The 16,257-nt window shown below is 38.4% G+C and overlaps 1 protein-coding gene across 1 annotated transcript in view; it reads left to right on the plus strand.

The window, feature by feature from the left end:
- Positions 1-16,257, plus strand: part of LOC103051099 (ovostatin-like) — a 59,098-nt gene that overhangs the window by 25,672 nt on the left and 17,169 nt on the right. Inside the window, exons 18-25 of the mRNA XM_088137561.1 lie at positions 190-418; positions 1,964-2,093; positions 4,033-4,154; positions 8,089-8,140; positions 8,249-8,332; positions 10,729-10,905; positions 11,607-11,688; positions 15,265-15,421. Coding sequence (XP_087993687.1) covers positions 190-418; positions 1,964-2,093; positions 4,033-4,154; positions 8,089-8,140; positions 8,249-8,332; positions 10,729-10,905; positions 11,607-11,688; positions 15,265-15,421 — 1,033 coding nt within the window. The remainder of the gene's footprint in view (positions 1-189; positions 419-1,963; positions 2,094-4,032; positions 4,155-8,088; positions 8,141-8,248; positions 8,333-10,728; positions 10,906-11,606; positions 11,689-15,264; positions 15,422-16,257) is intronic.

Consider the following 16,257-nt stretch of genomic DNA (forward strand, 5'->3'; position numbering starts at 1 on the left):
GCAGAAAAGGGCATGGAGCAGGAAGCCCAAAATGAAAGTGTCTCCTGCTCCGGGAAGGAAATTAAAAGCAAAAGAAGTGTCATTCCTTCTCTTAAGAGCATGAAAAATGTGGTCATAAATAGAAAAAGTCATTGTTCTCAGTCTTGTGGCCACAAATTAAAAAGACTCCTTTTTCCTTCTACTTACTAGTTCAACTGGCCATGCTGACCTCACCTACGTTGTACCTGATACAATCACAGAGTGGAAAACCAATGCCTTCTGTGTGGACCAGGAGACTGGGTTTGGCATCTCAGAGCCTGCATCCCTCATAGCCTTCCAGCCATTCTTTGTGGACCTGACGCTGCCATACTCCATCATTAGAGGGGAAGACTTCCTCCTTAAAGCTGTTATCTTTAACTATCTGGACAGATGCATCCAGGTGCATTCTCACACTACCTCTTTGTGCTCCTTGCTGGCTAAAACTGTTAGGGTAGATCAGATGGGAAACCTGCATCCCTTCCAGTGTTATGGACTACAGCTATTGTCGTTCTGGCTGGGGCTTATGGGTACTGGAATCTAAACACATCTAGAAGACCATAGGTTCCTTGTCCCTGGAATAGAATCTTGCTCATTATTTCTCTCCTAGATTTCAGCTATATGGCCAGAAATAGAAAAAGTATGTATCTTATTGAGATAAGCAGAATAACTACGGCTATATAACATATTGGATCAGTTTAATTTGCAGAGCTTCCCTAGTCTCTTGGAAACTCTTATTTTATAAGATACTCATAGCCTCCAGCTCCTCCCCTCCAGCCTCTGCTATAATTTCCAGAGTTCCTTAATTAGAGGAACTAGAGTGATAAAACAGTTGATTTAATGATCTTACCATCTATTTAAAGTATTGTAAAGCAATATGTCCCTGTAATTGCAATTCTGTGTATGTCTTTGACAGCTTTGGATTCAATTTTGGAAGAGGTGTTCTGGAACATGAAGAAGCACAAATGTAGTTCCTGTTCATGACTCATTAAAGAAACCATACAATTTTCCAAAATTGCATATGAAAGCCTCCTTGCAACCATCTTAGAAACAGGCATGGCTGCTTTAATGAGTTACAGACAGGTATTACACTTGCATTTCAAAGCATCACGTCTGAATGGAATCCAAAGCATTGCAGAATCCTGTTGTTAATTCTTAGCTGTTAGTTCCACAGAGTGTGTATTTCCTAGTAAGAGGTATAAGACTGCAACCTGAATTAGATTTTTATTGTATTTCAATTTATTCTCAATGCACACTTGTGTAAGAGGTTGCATGTGAATTATATGCAAAGTAAAGGCCATGAACATGTTCAGTACCTTCATGGTTAATAAAAGGAAAGTGAAGTATTGTCTCCTTGTTTTATGGTACTTTTCTTGTATCATAAATTCCACAGATTATTGGCTTTGCCTGGCAATTTTCTTGTTTTTACCTTATTTTCAAGTGTTTCAATTAAATATTATCATATGTTTAACTTAAGATCTGCTAGATGCATAATGTGAAAGGCTATTTATAATTATGAACAAATAATTCCTCATATAGGAATTTGTAACTTCTTTTATTATTTATAGAGATTTCAAACAAATCTACAGAATCTTAAACTAAATTTTCCTTTTTTTTCAAAATCTCTACAAGACAAGAATGCAATTCCTTATCAAGTCAGGATCTGGTCAATAGTCTATCACTTTAGATTCATTATAATAAAAATGTCATTTGACCTAATGTGTGTTTTGTTTGTGGGGCTTAGTCCTACAATATAGTGGTGGTTATGATGCTTCTTTGTTAGCAAGCAAATTGAAGAATTTGGGGGAAAATGGTGGATCTTGATGCAACAAAGAATAAATTCAAACCTTTGAATATGTTGTTCTCTAACTTGAAGAGGTTAAATTTTCCTTCCATGGGGAATGGGTGTTAAGTCTTCTGCTAACATTTTGTTTTCTCCTGTTTTTAGGTCACTGCCTCTCTAGCACAATCTCTGGATTTTCAAGCCCAACTTATATCACCTGCAGGTGATGATAAAGACTGTGTGTGTGGCAATGAGAGGAAGACCTACATTTGGAATATCATCACTAAAAAACTTGGTAAGTCTGTCCTTCCTTCCTTCCTTCCTTCCTTCCTTCCTTCCTTCCTTCCTTCCTTCCTTCCTTCCTTCCTTCCTTCCTTCCTTCCTTCCTTCCTTCCTTCCTTCCCAAATAAAGACAGGTTACACGTTACTGAAGTGATACTTCTTTTCTGAAAGGGTTTTGTTTGTGTCTGAGTGACACAAATCCCAAGCATAGAAACTGTAAGAGGTTCCATTGATGACTCCATTCAAGCTTTATGCTTTGGTGACAGAATGGACCTCAAATGTTGTATAGGTAGACTTGCATCATCCTAAATAGGATGAAAAAAAATCATTGACTTTCTCTTGTATGATTTTTATATGTAGTATTTATGGAAAAACAACTAATTCAGAACTCTAAGGTAGTAGCTTTTTTGTGGGTGTTTTTGGTGGGGAGGGCAGTCTTAGTAACTTTCAAAGTCTATTTCAAAGAATTCTAGAGTTCTCTGAAAGCAAATCAGATGCTGCTTGGTGTGATGACTAAGATGCTGCACACATGTTTTTCCCCTCCAATTTTATTCTCACAACAGACTGTGAGGTAGGTTAGACTGAGAGATAGTTAATCCCAAATCACCTAGTGAGATTCATGGCTGAATGGGGCTTGAATGGTCTCTACAGGGCTAGTTCCACACACTAACCACTTTTACACCACTGTAAAAGACAGCTTGCCAATCAGGATCCATCTTTTCCTTCCATTTTGGTTTCCTTGAAATATGGTAGGATGTTTGAAAACCATATAATGGATTTTCAGTTTTACCAATTTCAGCTGCTGATACTTATTTGGAAATAATGGAAATGCTAGCCTCCAGTTTGCAAATGCAATTTATTTTAAATTTGGCAAAACTTTTACAAGATTGTTTGTGCAACAGTGTTTTATAGACTATTTGTCACAACCTTCAGCAATCAGAATATTAGCTTAGTAGTTGCTTGCTTTGTTTCCGTCATTCTTTAGAAGGGGGAGGGGGAAAAGGAAAGTAGAAGGAATTGGTGTGATATCAAAGGCCAGGAAGATGGACTGTTGTCGGGGGATAGGAATGTGCAAGGTCGCACCTCTGTAGGAAATAGAACTGGCGCCTGGAAAGAACGGGGTGAGAAGTAGGAGTAAAAGAAAAGAGGGAAAAAGCATGAGCTTTAGTTTCAGCAACGCTTTGCCTAGAGTCGCATGTACTGTTCCAATAAATGAAATCTTTTTTGAACCTAACCTGGGTTGCACGAGATTTTTCTTCATTGGGATTTGAACATTGCAAACCTGACATTATTTCACAATAATGAACTTTTATTAAGCAAACAACATCTGTGATAAATCAAACTGTGCAAATATTTGGTAAGAAAATCTCTTAGGAATTAGATGGGGATAATTTTTACCTAAGGTCCTCCTCAAAGTAGTGCAGTTCATTACCTACCTCCTTCCGATCTTCCTGCACCGTTGTGATCTTGAGGGACTTGCTCCTGAAGCATGAATTCTCAGCCCCAGGACTTCTGAGTATGCAACCTAGTCAAGCTCCAGGGGCCGCCTACCCTGTTCCTTAGCTGCACAGTTTAAAGTTTCTTGGTATTTCCAGCTACTTTCCCATTACTTCGGCTTTGCCACTCTGATCAGTTGCCATCTTGTGCTTAAAATACCACATCTGCATTGTCTGCGAGATGGCAGCAAAGTCTAGGCAAAAAGCCTTTCTCCCTGCACCAATTTAAGTAGGAGCAAAAAAAAAAGTTCTTCTTGGCCCAGGAAAAGGGAGCTCCAAGAAGGATGGACCAAACCAGCAGCATAGGAGTATGACCTTCTGTAGGGTACTTCTGTAGATGCACATTTGCTGGTAGAGCCCTCCTGTTAGCTGCCACTGCTTGCCCTTTAAGGAAGAAGAAGCACAGCACAGCACAGAAGAAATTGTATTTTCTTTCTTTTGGTTATTTGCTTTCAGGTGATGTAGTCTTCTCTGTTACTGCTGAAGCCCCACAAACAAGTACAGCTTGTGGAAATGGAACATCGGGGGGCCTAGATGTGGGACGAAAGGACACCTTGATTAGGACCTTGCTAGTTGAGGTAAACTTGAAAGACTTGCTTTGAAAACGTATTCTAAAAGTATTACTAAAGAGAAAATAATGGTCCCTCTCATAAAAGACTTTATGAAATAATTTGTTTGTAGCCTCAAATCTGATGGTAACTCCTTTACACAACAGTAGCTTGTGTCCTTGTGCAACCAGGAGAATTGGATATTTTTTTCTTCCACAAGTCTGACTTTTTTTTTAACATGTAATTTTTATACTGCCTCATTTTAATGAAAGAAAGCAACAGACAGGATGAAACTGTATGCCTCTCAAGTTAGGGAAATGATAGAAATAGCTACTGTGCATTGAAACTATTATATAGTCTTTAATTGTAATAGCAGTCTTTGTTCTACAGTAAGACTAATCTAGTGTTCAAATGTTGCAACTGCAAATGGAGCTTTATATTACTGTTAGAAAAAATGTCTAGGAAAGGGTTCTATCCTAGCCTTCAGAGCAGTATGTATGTTTTCTGTGCTGAAGATACTTTTTTTTAATAAAAAGAAAATTCAGTCAAGTGAACCCCTCTCTTTAGCCTCATGCAGATGCAGATTTAACACCTCAATGAAGACCAAACTTCAGTGGCAACAATTATGTAAATATTTTATAACTTATATTTCCAGGGAAATGTAACTAAAATAAAGCAGAAAGATTAAACATCAAAATTCCAGCAGCATAGCGCACCAAATTGAAAATAAAAAGGCCTTCGCTAGAGTGCTATAAGTGAAGTTCTCATCTGAAAGCGCATTGCAAAGATGAGATAGCACAGCCAAGAAAGTCCCCTCAGGCGTTAGGGCAAAATGAACCTCAGAGGACAGCACATGCTCATTTGAGAGCTTGATTCCTTCATGAATCCAGACCCAAAGGCAGGTAGGGCTTCCTTTAATTGACTTGAGATGCTGGAATTCCTTAAATATTGGTGAGATACATTCCTAATGAATGGTCCTAGTTTGCAAACTTACACCAACTGGAATTAAGTCAGTAGTGATGGTGCAGCTGTTCAGATTCAAGAACAAAAAGGCACTTTGGAGCCCACATGGGCAAGAGTGTAGCATCTGCAACTTGGTAAAGCAGCTGCCTCTTTCCCCAGCATTGCCTGGCTCCTTTTTGCAGCTGTCAGATCCCAGGAAAAGACCCATTTGGTTTAGGGAGTTGCAACCATCACCTGCTCTCAAGCATCTTTTTGCTTTCAGATGCAAAGTACTGCACAGACTTAATAGAAACATTAAACTCTGCAGACATAAATTGGAACTAAACAACAACAAAAAATGATTTGATTTCCTAGATGGCTCTGCAAAGCGTGTACTCATCTTACTCCAATAATTAATTTATATGGCAATCTCTTACAATGTGGTACAAACATGTGTCCATCTTTTTGTGACACCTAAGAATGGGTGGTACCAAAGAATTCTGCCTTTTTTTTTTTTTAGCATGGTGGGTATTGTTTGACATTTTAAATGGCAAAAAGGATGCCTTAAGCCTTAAGGCCTCCATTTCCCCTCTTAACTTATTTTCTAAATAAGGCTTTAGTCTCCTTGCAGACCTTCCACATTCCATGTGACCCACCAATTAATGGAAGTTGCATACCCCTGTTATTTGAGAAATGTCAGGTTATTTCTTTTCAGTGATCCAATTATATATATTTAATGTATTGCTACTCCTTAAAGATCATATGGACATATTGCAAACAAATCACTTGAAATTAATATGCTGTCATGTTGCTGCCATTTATTCAGTCCATTTTTTTGTGAGAGAATTGTTTGATAGATTTTTGCACTAACAATGTGAACAAATTAATAATTATAAATATGTACATTCATTTTGTGTTGACTAGGGTTGTGCAAATCTTTTGAAAGAGTTGCTTCACAAGTTTTATCACCTGTGCAAACTCTGCTTACTAGAGTGGGTGATGAGGGACATGCTGCTCTGCTATTTGTGGCTTTTATGTGCTGTTTGTATCTTGTTTTTCTAATGTAATTTGTTTATATAGGTTGTCTTAGAGAGAGCACGAAATTGTGTTGCTGTTGTTTGTTTTCACTGATTCATTGTTAGCTCTAATCCAGTGTTTCTTAAACTTTTTTACTCTCAGGACCCCTTTCCACTTTTAAAAATTATGGAGGACCCCAAAAGAGCTTTTGTTTGTATGAGTTATATTTATCAATATTTACCATATTAAAAATTAAAACTGATGCCTTTGCTGCAGCTTCTCACAATTGTTTGATGGGATTTTAATATTGTATTATTTTTCAACTAGGCTGGCAAATAATTTTGATTTCATGAACCCCCAAGGGTCCTAGGACCACTCTTTAAGAAACACTGCTGTAATCCATACCACTTTATGCTTCTCCTTCTTTAATTCTTGATGTATTTGCCTGTCCTTTAGTCTCTGCTAGACTAAACAGCTGTTAAATTCCCTCTTTTTATTTCCCTTTCATTCTGCCAAACCACCCCTTCATTTTTTAAAAAAACCCCACTGTTGCTTTATTTATCTATTTCTGGCTTCTGTATTGCTTGAATGATCTGAGTAAAGGTGCTTGCTTTGAGACTACATTGCATAAAATAAGGACTATTTCTTTATATGCATACTGTATTACAGAATCATAGGAATGGAGGAATCTATTTAGGCTACTGAGTTCAACCCTCGTCCAGTGCAGGAATCTAAAATGAAGCATCCCCAACAGTGAAGGAACATTAGGAGAGTGAACCACCTCTCTGAGTAACTGGTTCCACTGTTGAACTGCTTTTACTGTTAGGATTTTTTTTCTAACTTTCATTCAGATTTTGGGATTGTGCTTAGTCAGTGTTTCACTATATTCTGTTTTGGTCAGATCTCACCTTGAGTACTGTGCTGACTTCAAGGTATTTTGGGATTGTAACTGATTGCTAATTGAATGTGAGTCACTTTCACTTACTAATCAGTTAAAATTACCAAAACTTTCCAGTACATAATTTTACCAAACAAATTTCCTGGATATTTTTTCAAGGTCCCAGTCTAATAAAGGAGAGATCAGACCTGTAATTTGGCATCCTGCATCCATAAAGGGATATGCATGTAAAGTCTTGGTTTTGGAAATCCTGAGATTTCCACTCCACGGTGTCATTTTCAGAAGAGACTAACCTTTCAAATGAGTCATGCCAAGGCTGCTGGCTGAGAAAAGCAAATGATGAAAGCATAGTAGTTTCTTCAATCTTGTGTTTTTACATTGTTTTTAACTGTGAGCCACCCAGTCATATGCTGAGATGGGTGGCTATATAAATGAGATAGACAGATAACTTAAAAATAAAATCTTTCAGAAATCATTTAAAATGTACAGTCTTAGTAAAGATCTATCTATCTATCTATCTATCTATCTATCTCTCTCTCTCTCTCTCTCTCTCTCTCAAGTTATTGTAGGACACTGCCTACTGTACATAGCCTTAGCACAGCTTTTGTATAGCCCCTTTGCTCAATAATTGGGGGGGGGGGCTGCTTTGCTCTTAGTTCCTCATCCCTGCAAAGAAAATATTTAAACACATTATTGCATGAAACCCTTGAAGTCATCCAGCTGACATGTTAAAGGGTTAAAGTTCTGTAGTAAAACTGGAGAACCATCCCTTTTGTTTTCAACCCTTTCTGCTAAAAAAAAAAAAGGGCAAAAAACCCAGCAACAGCCATTTTAATGCTTCCATCTTGTAGCCCACTTTATAACCAATGGGTGAACCTTTATCATACCACACCATCTTTAAGCTTAAGTCAGAATATTAAATCAAATCATGCTAGCGTGCTTTGACATCTGAATCAAATCTTGGCTGATTTGCACATCCTGTTTCTTATTATTGGTTATTAACCAAGTGACCATGGGTAATGATTGTCGAAGATCTGTTTTGTTTTGGGGTTTTTTTTGGCATTTCACTCATTCATATGGTTTATATCTACTTCTTAATTCCATTAGCCTGAAGGAGTTGAAAAGGAAGTGACCCAAAGCCTTTTTGTCTGCCCCAAAGGTAAGAGGATTGCTCTGCTCTGGCTTATGCTTGAGATGTACTGAAATGTACAGTACATTTTCATTTCTTTGCACTTAAATACATTTAAGTTAAAGTATCTCATTACAGGTGCTATGGTCTCTGAGCCAGTGTCTTTGAAACTTCCCGAAAATCTAGTCGAAGGATCAGCCAGATCTTCTTTCTCCTGTATTGGTCAGTTGGTAGTTTTTTAATATAATGATAAAAAAGTCTTTCTGTCACAATTAAAATCTATTTAATTTTACCTGTAAAAATCAAAAGGCATTCTACCTGCCCAAGCAAGAGTAAAATATAACATGTGAATTAGTTTTCTATTTTTATGTAGGATTAATTCCCACTTCCCTCACTGTAATTCCTGCTCAACTAGCTATTGCTGTTTCCATATCTAAAATTTCCACCCCACATGCAGCTCCCTTGAAATGGTTTCTACATTTATGTGACCATATAGATTATCAGCAATTTTTCCACATGGATAATGGTCATACAGAAGCAATTTTGGCATTTTTCTGGAGGAATGCACAGTGGATAAAATTATTATGAGAAAAAGCCCTTTGGCCTTTAAGCAAGTTTTAAGTCCAAGGTTTTTTTTACTAATGATCAAAGATTGCTTCTTTGATCATTAGTAAAAAAAAGATGGGACTTTGTCTATGATAGGAAGAGAGAAAGGTGTTTACATTTTTATTACTATTTTCTACAGTTCTCTAATTATAGAATCATAAAGTTGGAAGTGGCTTTAGAGCTCTTAGTTCAACATATTGCTCGTGCAGAATCCACTAGAGTATCTTTAACAGATAATCATCCAGCATCTGCATGAAGATGTACAGCAAAGGAGAACTCATCACTTCATGTGACGAACTCTTCTACTGGCTGACAGTTCATATAGCCAGAAAGTTACCCCTGACTAGCCTGAATCAATTTCCTTATCGTTTTAACCCACTAGTTCTGATCCTGCTCTCTGGGGCAATATAGTATAAGTCCACTCCTTCAGATAGGTAAGATTGCTGTCATACCTCTTCTTAGGATTTGGTTTCTAGACTTCTTACCATCTTGGTAGCCTTCCTCTGAACTTTGTCCAGTTTATCACTGGCCTTTTTGAAATGTGGTGATCAGACCTGGACACAATATTTCAAATGGGATCTAACCAGGACAGAGTAACATGAAACAGTTACTGCCAGTGATCTGGGCTCTATGCTCCTGTTAATGCATTCCCAAGATAGCATTTGCCTTTTCAGCAGCTGCATCATATAATTGGCTTATGTTTATTTTGTGGTTATCAAGAACACCCAGATTCCTTTCACATGCGTTATTGGCAAGCCAGGTTCCCCAAATCAAATGTGTGCCTTTCACTTTTTCTACCTTGATGCAGAACATTACATTTCTCTCTCCTATTCATTTCAGCCCACTGCTCAGAGTTGTCTAGATCTTTTTGAATTGATACCCTACCAGGTTTTGTGTCATCTGAAAATATAAAGGTCCTGTCAATTCTCTCATCCAAGACATCAATAAAAATGTTGAACAGCACAGAGAATAGAGCCCTGACACTCCACTCAATAATTCCCTCCTGACTGAAGTGGAACCATTGATAAGCATTCTTTGGGTACATCTAGGCCATATTTAATCATTTTATTAAGAAGAATATCATGGAAGACTCTGTCAGAGGCTTTGCTAAGATTCAGGTGCACTATGTCTACCGCATTCCTTAATCTGTTAAGCTAGTAACTCTGTCAAAAAAGGAAATAAGATTAATTTGGCAGGATTTCTTTGTGACAATTTATTCCGGCTCCTGTTAATTAAAGTATGCCTATCCAAGTGTTCACAAACATGCTATTTGATAACTTGTTTGAACTGACAGGGCTATAGTTTCCTGGATCCTCCTCCTTTCCTTTTTTAAAGATGGGGGTGACATTTGCTCTCCTTCAGTCTTATAGGACCTCACCAGTTCTCCAGGAATTCTCAAAGATTGCCAAGAGTCATTCTGTGATCACTTCAACTAGTTTCTTCAATATTCTGGGATGTAACCCATCTGGCCATGGAGTCTAGAATTCATTTAAATTAACTAAATCCTGTCTTATCCTCTCCCTCTGTATCCTAAGCTGCAGTTCTCTCCTTCCCTCAGTGGCATAACAGTGACCAAATGGGAATTCAGAAGTTCTGTCTTTTCACCACCCATTACTAATTCATTATTTTCTCCTCTCAGAGGACCTACAAGTTCTTTAGCTTTCCTTTTGTTTCTACTGAACCAATGTATTCTTCTGCAAGCCAAGCTTGATTCCTGATGACTTCAGAGAGACACCCATGTAGTTCTCTTAACAATATGGAAGTTGTTTGACATTATTTTCAGGCATCTTTTTCAACTTCTCAATGTAGCCCACAGTCCCAGTATTCCCTGGAAGTCTGCCATCCAAATACTAACTAGATCCAACTGCGCTTAACTTTGAGTTCAGGTGAGATGTTACCATCTGCTGTAGACAAAATAAAGCTGTTGCCATCTGCTGTACCCAGAACAATGAAAGGCTTGCTGAATTGCCATTCCATTGTGTTATATTCACAAAATAATATCTTTTTGATAGGAGATCTCATGGGCACAGCCATGCACAATCTGCAGCAGCTTCTCCAGATGCCCTATGGCTGTGGGGAACAGAACATGGCCCTCTTTGCACCCAACATCTACATCTTGGAGTATCTGAATGCAACGAGGCAGCTGACTGAGGAGATCAAATCCAAAGCTACAGAATACTTAGTCACTGGTAGGATGCTAACACTTGCTTGGTCTGAAACTGGGGGAGATTCTGCTTTAACTGCCAGTTGACAAATATACATGCCACCAAAACATTTTACTTTTAAAAACTTCTTTTGTTGGTTGGTTAGTTGCTTTGAGGTGATGGTTTATGGATCCTGTTTTTATTCATTTATTTATTTTACTGTAACTATTACTAAACTGCCTTTTTATTTGTAAAATGTATAAACTGCCATTCATGTAGAAAGGATGCCAAGTATAGTTTAAAATACTGACAAGTACAATAAACATTACAAAATAAGAAGCATAAAACTATTCAAACATAAGATAAGCATATGAATCTGTCAAATAAATAAATATGAAAATGCCTAGACCCCCAAATGATATGGTGTTGAAAAGAAAATGAAGCTGGCAGCAATCATACAACTGGTCTCTCACGGTACCCCCAGAGAAAGCCCTCATTTTTATGTGACAGTCTTGAAAGCTGGTTTGGAGAGGTAAGATTTTCAAAGAAAAATATGCACACATCCATTGTGTGCTTGCCAAAGGTCAGGTTCACACACTAGATGGAATACTGTATACCAGAGCCTTACAGTATTCAAATTGCCCTCACTGGAATATGTCCTCTATGCTAATAGCATTATTACAAATGAATATTTAAATAGGATGAGTAAGGCATACATTTAATAACACATTTAATGTTTTTTTAAGGGTACCAGACACAGCTTTCTTATAGGCACCCTGATGGGTCCTATAGTGCCTTTGGTAGCAGAGACAAGGAAGGCAATACCTGGTAAGACCATATAAAGTGTAGGTGCTTTTTATTGTCTGTTCCTTTTGAACAAATTGTATTCTCCAATTGCAGCAGGTCTTCATTACACATGCTAAACCCTATTTGCTTTTCTGTAGTAAGAGTTCAAGCTCATTTTATTTCCCATTCTCTGAGCATTAGAGCACAGACACTGAAGGACGTGAAATTTATGACAACATTCTTTCTTATTTTTCATCGAGTGGTTTAATAGACCCATTACAGCAACCCTCTTACTTCTCTTTGTACTGCTCAAGTCCTTACTTCAGAATTTTCATCTCTAACTGCCAGAGGATTCAGCTTTAAACTCTCCTAATAAAACTTCTCATGCTTCAAGCTAACACATTTTTACCCATCTCATGCCAGCAGTCAATTATCTTGCTAACCTGGACCAAATCTTTTCTGTCAACTTTACTAGCAGTACAGGTAGTCCCCAGTTTAAGAACGAGTTCCGTTCCCAAAGTCTGTCCTTAAATCAAATTTGTATGTAATCCGGAACAGTATTATTATATTATACTGTATAAGTAATATTGTGTAATTAACTCAAACCATTGAGTATTTAACTCGAATCATTGTACATTTAACTCGAATTTTGCCACAATAGTGTCAGCAGAACAACAGAGAAACTGTCCAACCATGTTCGATTCTTTTATTGCTTACACCATATAGACAGACTAAATCTGCTCTAAACTAACCTAATAGATATGTCCTGGGAGATTCAAGGGAGTGGCTATCTTAAGTTTCTTCTTCCCACACTCCTGCTCTGGACTGTGTTGTCTTTGTCTTGCCCTCCTTCCTGGGAACCTAGATCTCTACTGCATTCCATCACAAATAGGCTCCATTCTTAACTATGGGTCGTCTATAACCCGGGCTTTCTTAACCCAGAGACTACCTGTACTTTTCTTTCCCTATCTGGTCTTCTTCCATGGATTAGAAGGCTAGATGAGAACACTGTTTGACCTTCCATGATCTTCAGATTCCTTCTTAGATTTTCAGAGTATTTGGTGATAGGGTTATAGTTGATCTTTACAATATCATTTATAATGCAGCCTTATATAAATTAGAAAGGAATAATTATTAGTGGGCTTGATAAGTTTTGGATGTTGTTCTGTCACTTGCCTGATTCTTGTACCTGGCAAACAGCAAACTTCATAAAACAGTGAGTCAGATCAATACGGATGCATTTGCTTGAATTCCTCATAAGAATGGGAGTCACCAGTTACCATAATTATTCCTTTTGTCTTCTTTTGGGCACAGTTGCATCCTCTCTGCTTACCTCCTGACCTACTGTGTCTCTTTTTCTTCCCCTGAACATTTAGAGTCTGTTTTCAAGAATATAAACCTGTTTTCTGAATTCCTGTGGGGCACAGCATCTTTTACATCTCTGGGTTCTGGTTATTACCCCTCCTTTCCATTCCTGCTCCTTTGTTGCTTTCACTGTCAGTTTATGTCATGGCACCTCCCCCTCTTTTTTTTCTTTTTTGAACAGATAAATCTTTGCTTCTCTCATCAGCTGAAACCACTTGTTGCTCCAGTCCTTTGACCTTTTCTTCAAAGTCTGCTACAAATGTGCATTTGCTGCACATGTGTTTGTATGTGTGTGTGTGTGTGTGTGTGTGTGTACACAAGCACCTGCATGTATACTGTACATGTTGCAGCAAATTTAAATATATGCAGTATATAGCAAATATAATGTACACCAGGTTATTCTCAAGCAGGAAGACAAGCATTCCACGTGTATTTGGAGGTCCCAAGGGCAGTCTCTTGCACATTCATTCTCAGCTCTAAGTAAAAGGTTTATATTCTTGTTCCTTTCTTGGAGCCCAAGGTTAATTGAGCGCGCTTACACTGTTCACTTAGATGGAAAAGTAGTCAGACTCCTCCTTGAATTCCATTAGCACACTTCCATTTGCTCTCTGTTTTTGCTTTTTTGGAGCAGATGCAAAGCAGTGTTGTACTCTGGTTCTTTTGCCCAACTGTATAAACAAATTTTCAGCATGGGCATAAACCATTTCTATTCCACTTCTTCATAATTTGGGACCAAGTGGGGTAATAAAGTTCCTATCTTTACTACTTGCTTGGATATAGAAATATTTGTTGGAATGGAATGGAATATAACTTTATTGTCATTCCACTATACACTATACACCAAGTGCATAATAAAATGAAATTCCATTGCAATTGGCTTACAGTCATACACTAAAATACAATTGAGATACCTAAGTTACCATAAAATATGCATTCTATACATTGGATATTAAACATTCAGACATCTAATAGCCTGGGGGACAAAGCTATTTCCCAGTCTGGCTGTTCTACATCGGATACAGCGGAACCTCTTCCCAGAAGGTAACAAAGAAAACAGGCCATGATGAGGATGGGAGGCGTCACTGACGATCTTTCAAGCTCTAGACAAACAGCGCTCATATGCTAGATCTTGGATGAGAGGCAGAAGGATCCCAATTATCTTCTCTGCTGCTCTTGCTACCATCTGCACAGACTACCTGTCTGAGGCACTACAACCTCCATACCAGATGGAAATACTGTTAGTGAGTACACTCTCTATGGTACCTCTATAGACGGTAAGGAGAACAGAGGATAAGAGATGTACTTTCCTCATCCAGTGTCAGGTTTAGCCCAAAGAACTCCAAGAGGCAATGCAAATCCAGTTCAAATGTGTTTATTAGCTGTAACCTCTATACAGAAAATCTCCCCAGACTGAACCCTAGCTCCCAAGCCAGCCAGCCACAACACCCTGAATTCCTCAGGGAGGTGCCAGCCTCATCCTCTTGATCTTCCCATGCTCCTCCGGTGAACTAAGAACATGCTTATCTCCCTGAGCCTGGCCTTCATAATTCCATTCCATCACATCCAGCGTTAAAAATGTAAACGTTGCTGTGCTCGTTTCACCAAAGTGCGGTATTAAGGGACCAGGTCAGACTATTCGTTAACCGCACCCCTAGGAATCTAATGCTACTGACTGACTCCACAGCTATGTTATTAATAAAAAGTGGAGTGTGATTACACTGGTTCCTCCTGAAATCTATGATAATCTCCTTAGTTTTTTCCACACATATCACCAAACTGTTTTTATTACACCATTGCACCAGACCCTTCATCTCCTCCCTATAAGCCCACTCATTGTCATCTCTGATAAGACCTACCACCGTTGTATCATCTGCATATTTCACAACGGAATTGGTGGTAAACCTAGCACAACAGTCATGGGTCATCAGGGTGAACAACAATGGGCTCAGAACACAGCTCTGTGGGGAGCCAATGCTCAGAGAAATAGAACTAGAGATACTATTTCCAACTCGCACTGACTGGGACCTCTCAGTAAGGAAGTCAAGTAGCCAGTTACACAACGGAGTACTGAAACCCAGTGAACCCAGTTTGTCCACCAAATGTTGGGGAACAATTGTATTAAATGCTGAGCTGAAATCTATAAACAGCAGATGCACGTAACTGTAATTGTAATAATTTGTTAAATATTATTCTACTTTTCCAGCTGTGGAAAGTTGCAAATGGATATTAATGTTTAATTATACTCTCTTACAGGCTTACCGCCTTTGTGTTCAAGAATTTTGCACGAAGTTCCCATCGCATTTTTATTGATCCAGATGTCCAAACTCAAAGTTTCATCTGGCTGACTGGCAAGCAGAGATCAGATGGTTGCTTCCAGAATGTTGGGAAACTCTTCAACAATGCTCTAAAGGTGCTAATTTTTAGGTTATTAATAGATAATATATCTCATAGCAGTAACACTTTTTAATTTCTTGTTAATGTCATCATTTCACACCTGTGTCCTACATCTTTGTCCATGCTAGGTATCTATACCTTCCTAAGTCCCTCTACCATTTTTTAAAAGGGAGAAAGGGATTGTTATAGCGGTAGACCTGAGCTGGGTTTAAAAGTCCCTTGCTGACTTCTGCGTCTCTTAGGGTACTTCCACACAGGGTCTTTGCATCCAATCTATCTGATGACACGGTATCATCTTCAGTGCTGGCACAACTGCAGTTATCTGATCTTTTCAGTTGAAGAGTTGCAGAGCTTGTAGGCAGTCCCTTTTCCCATTGGCTTGCCTCCCAGCTTCTTTCTCCCCTCTTGGTATTCAGCCACTTAGCATTCTTGGTCAGTCAGTATACAGAGTAAGGAAGATGATCTTGATGGAGATATGCAGGAAACATCTAGGCAAAAAGGGCTGAAGCGGGTTTTTTTTAAGTCCAGAACTACGAGATAACATTCAAAAGCAGCTCAGGCAAATGGCTCCCTAATTCACTGAAGTATAAGGAAGAGGAGATACAGCATAATCAAACCTGTTATTATGGCCATTCTCAATAAAAGTAGTTTTAGCCTTCCTGTGGAGTTGATTTCCTAGTTTGGCCTAACTGGTGGGGCTGACAGGATCAGCAGTAGTGAAGATGTTCATTGGTTAGATAAGTTACTTTTGAGGGATTGAAGAGCTGGAACAGTGGTCTGTTTTTTAGACTAACTTGCTTCATAGTGATTTCTATAAATGCTACTTTGAAATTATCACTTTACATTGGCTCT

The sequence above is a fragment of the Python bivittatus genome, unplaced genomic scaffold (genome assembly GCF_059951505.1).
Source record: "Python bivittatus isolate LINGU-HERP-01145 unplaced genomic scaffold, Pbiv_v1 ctg000220_np1212, whole genome shotgun sequence".
NCBI lineage: Eukaryota > Metazoa > Chordata > Lepidosauria > Squamata > Pythonidae > Python > Python bivittatus.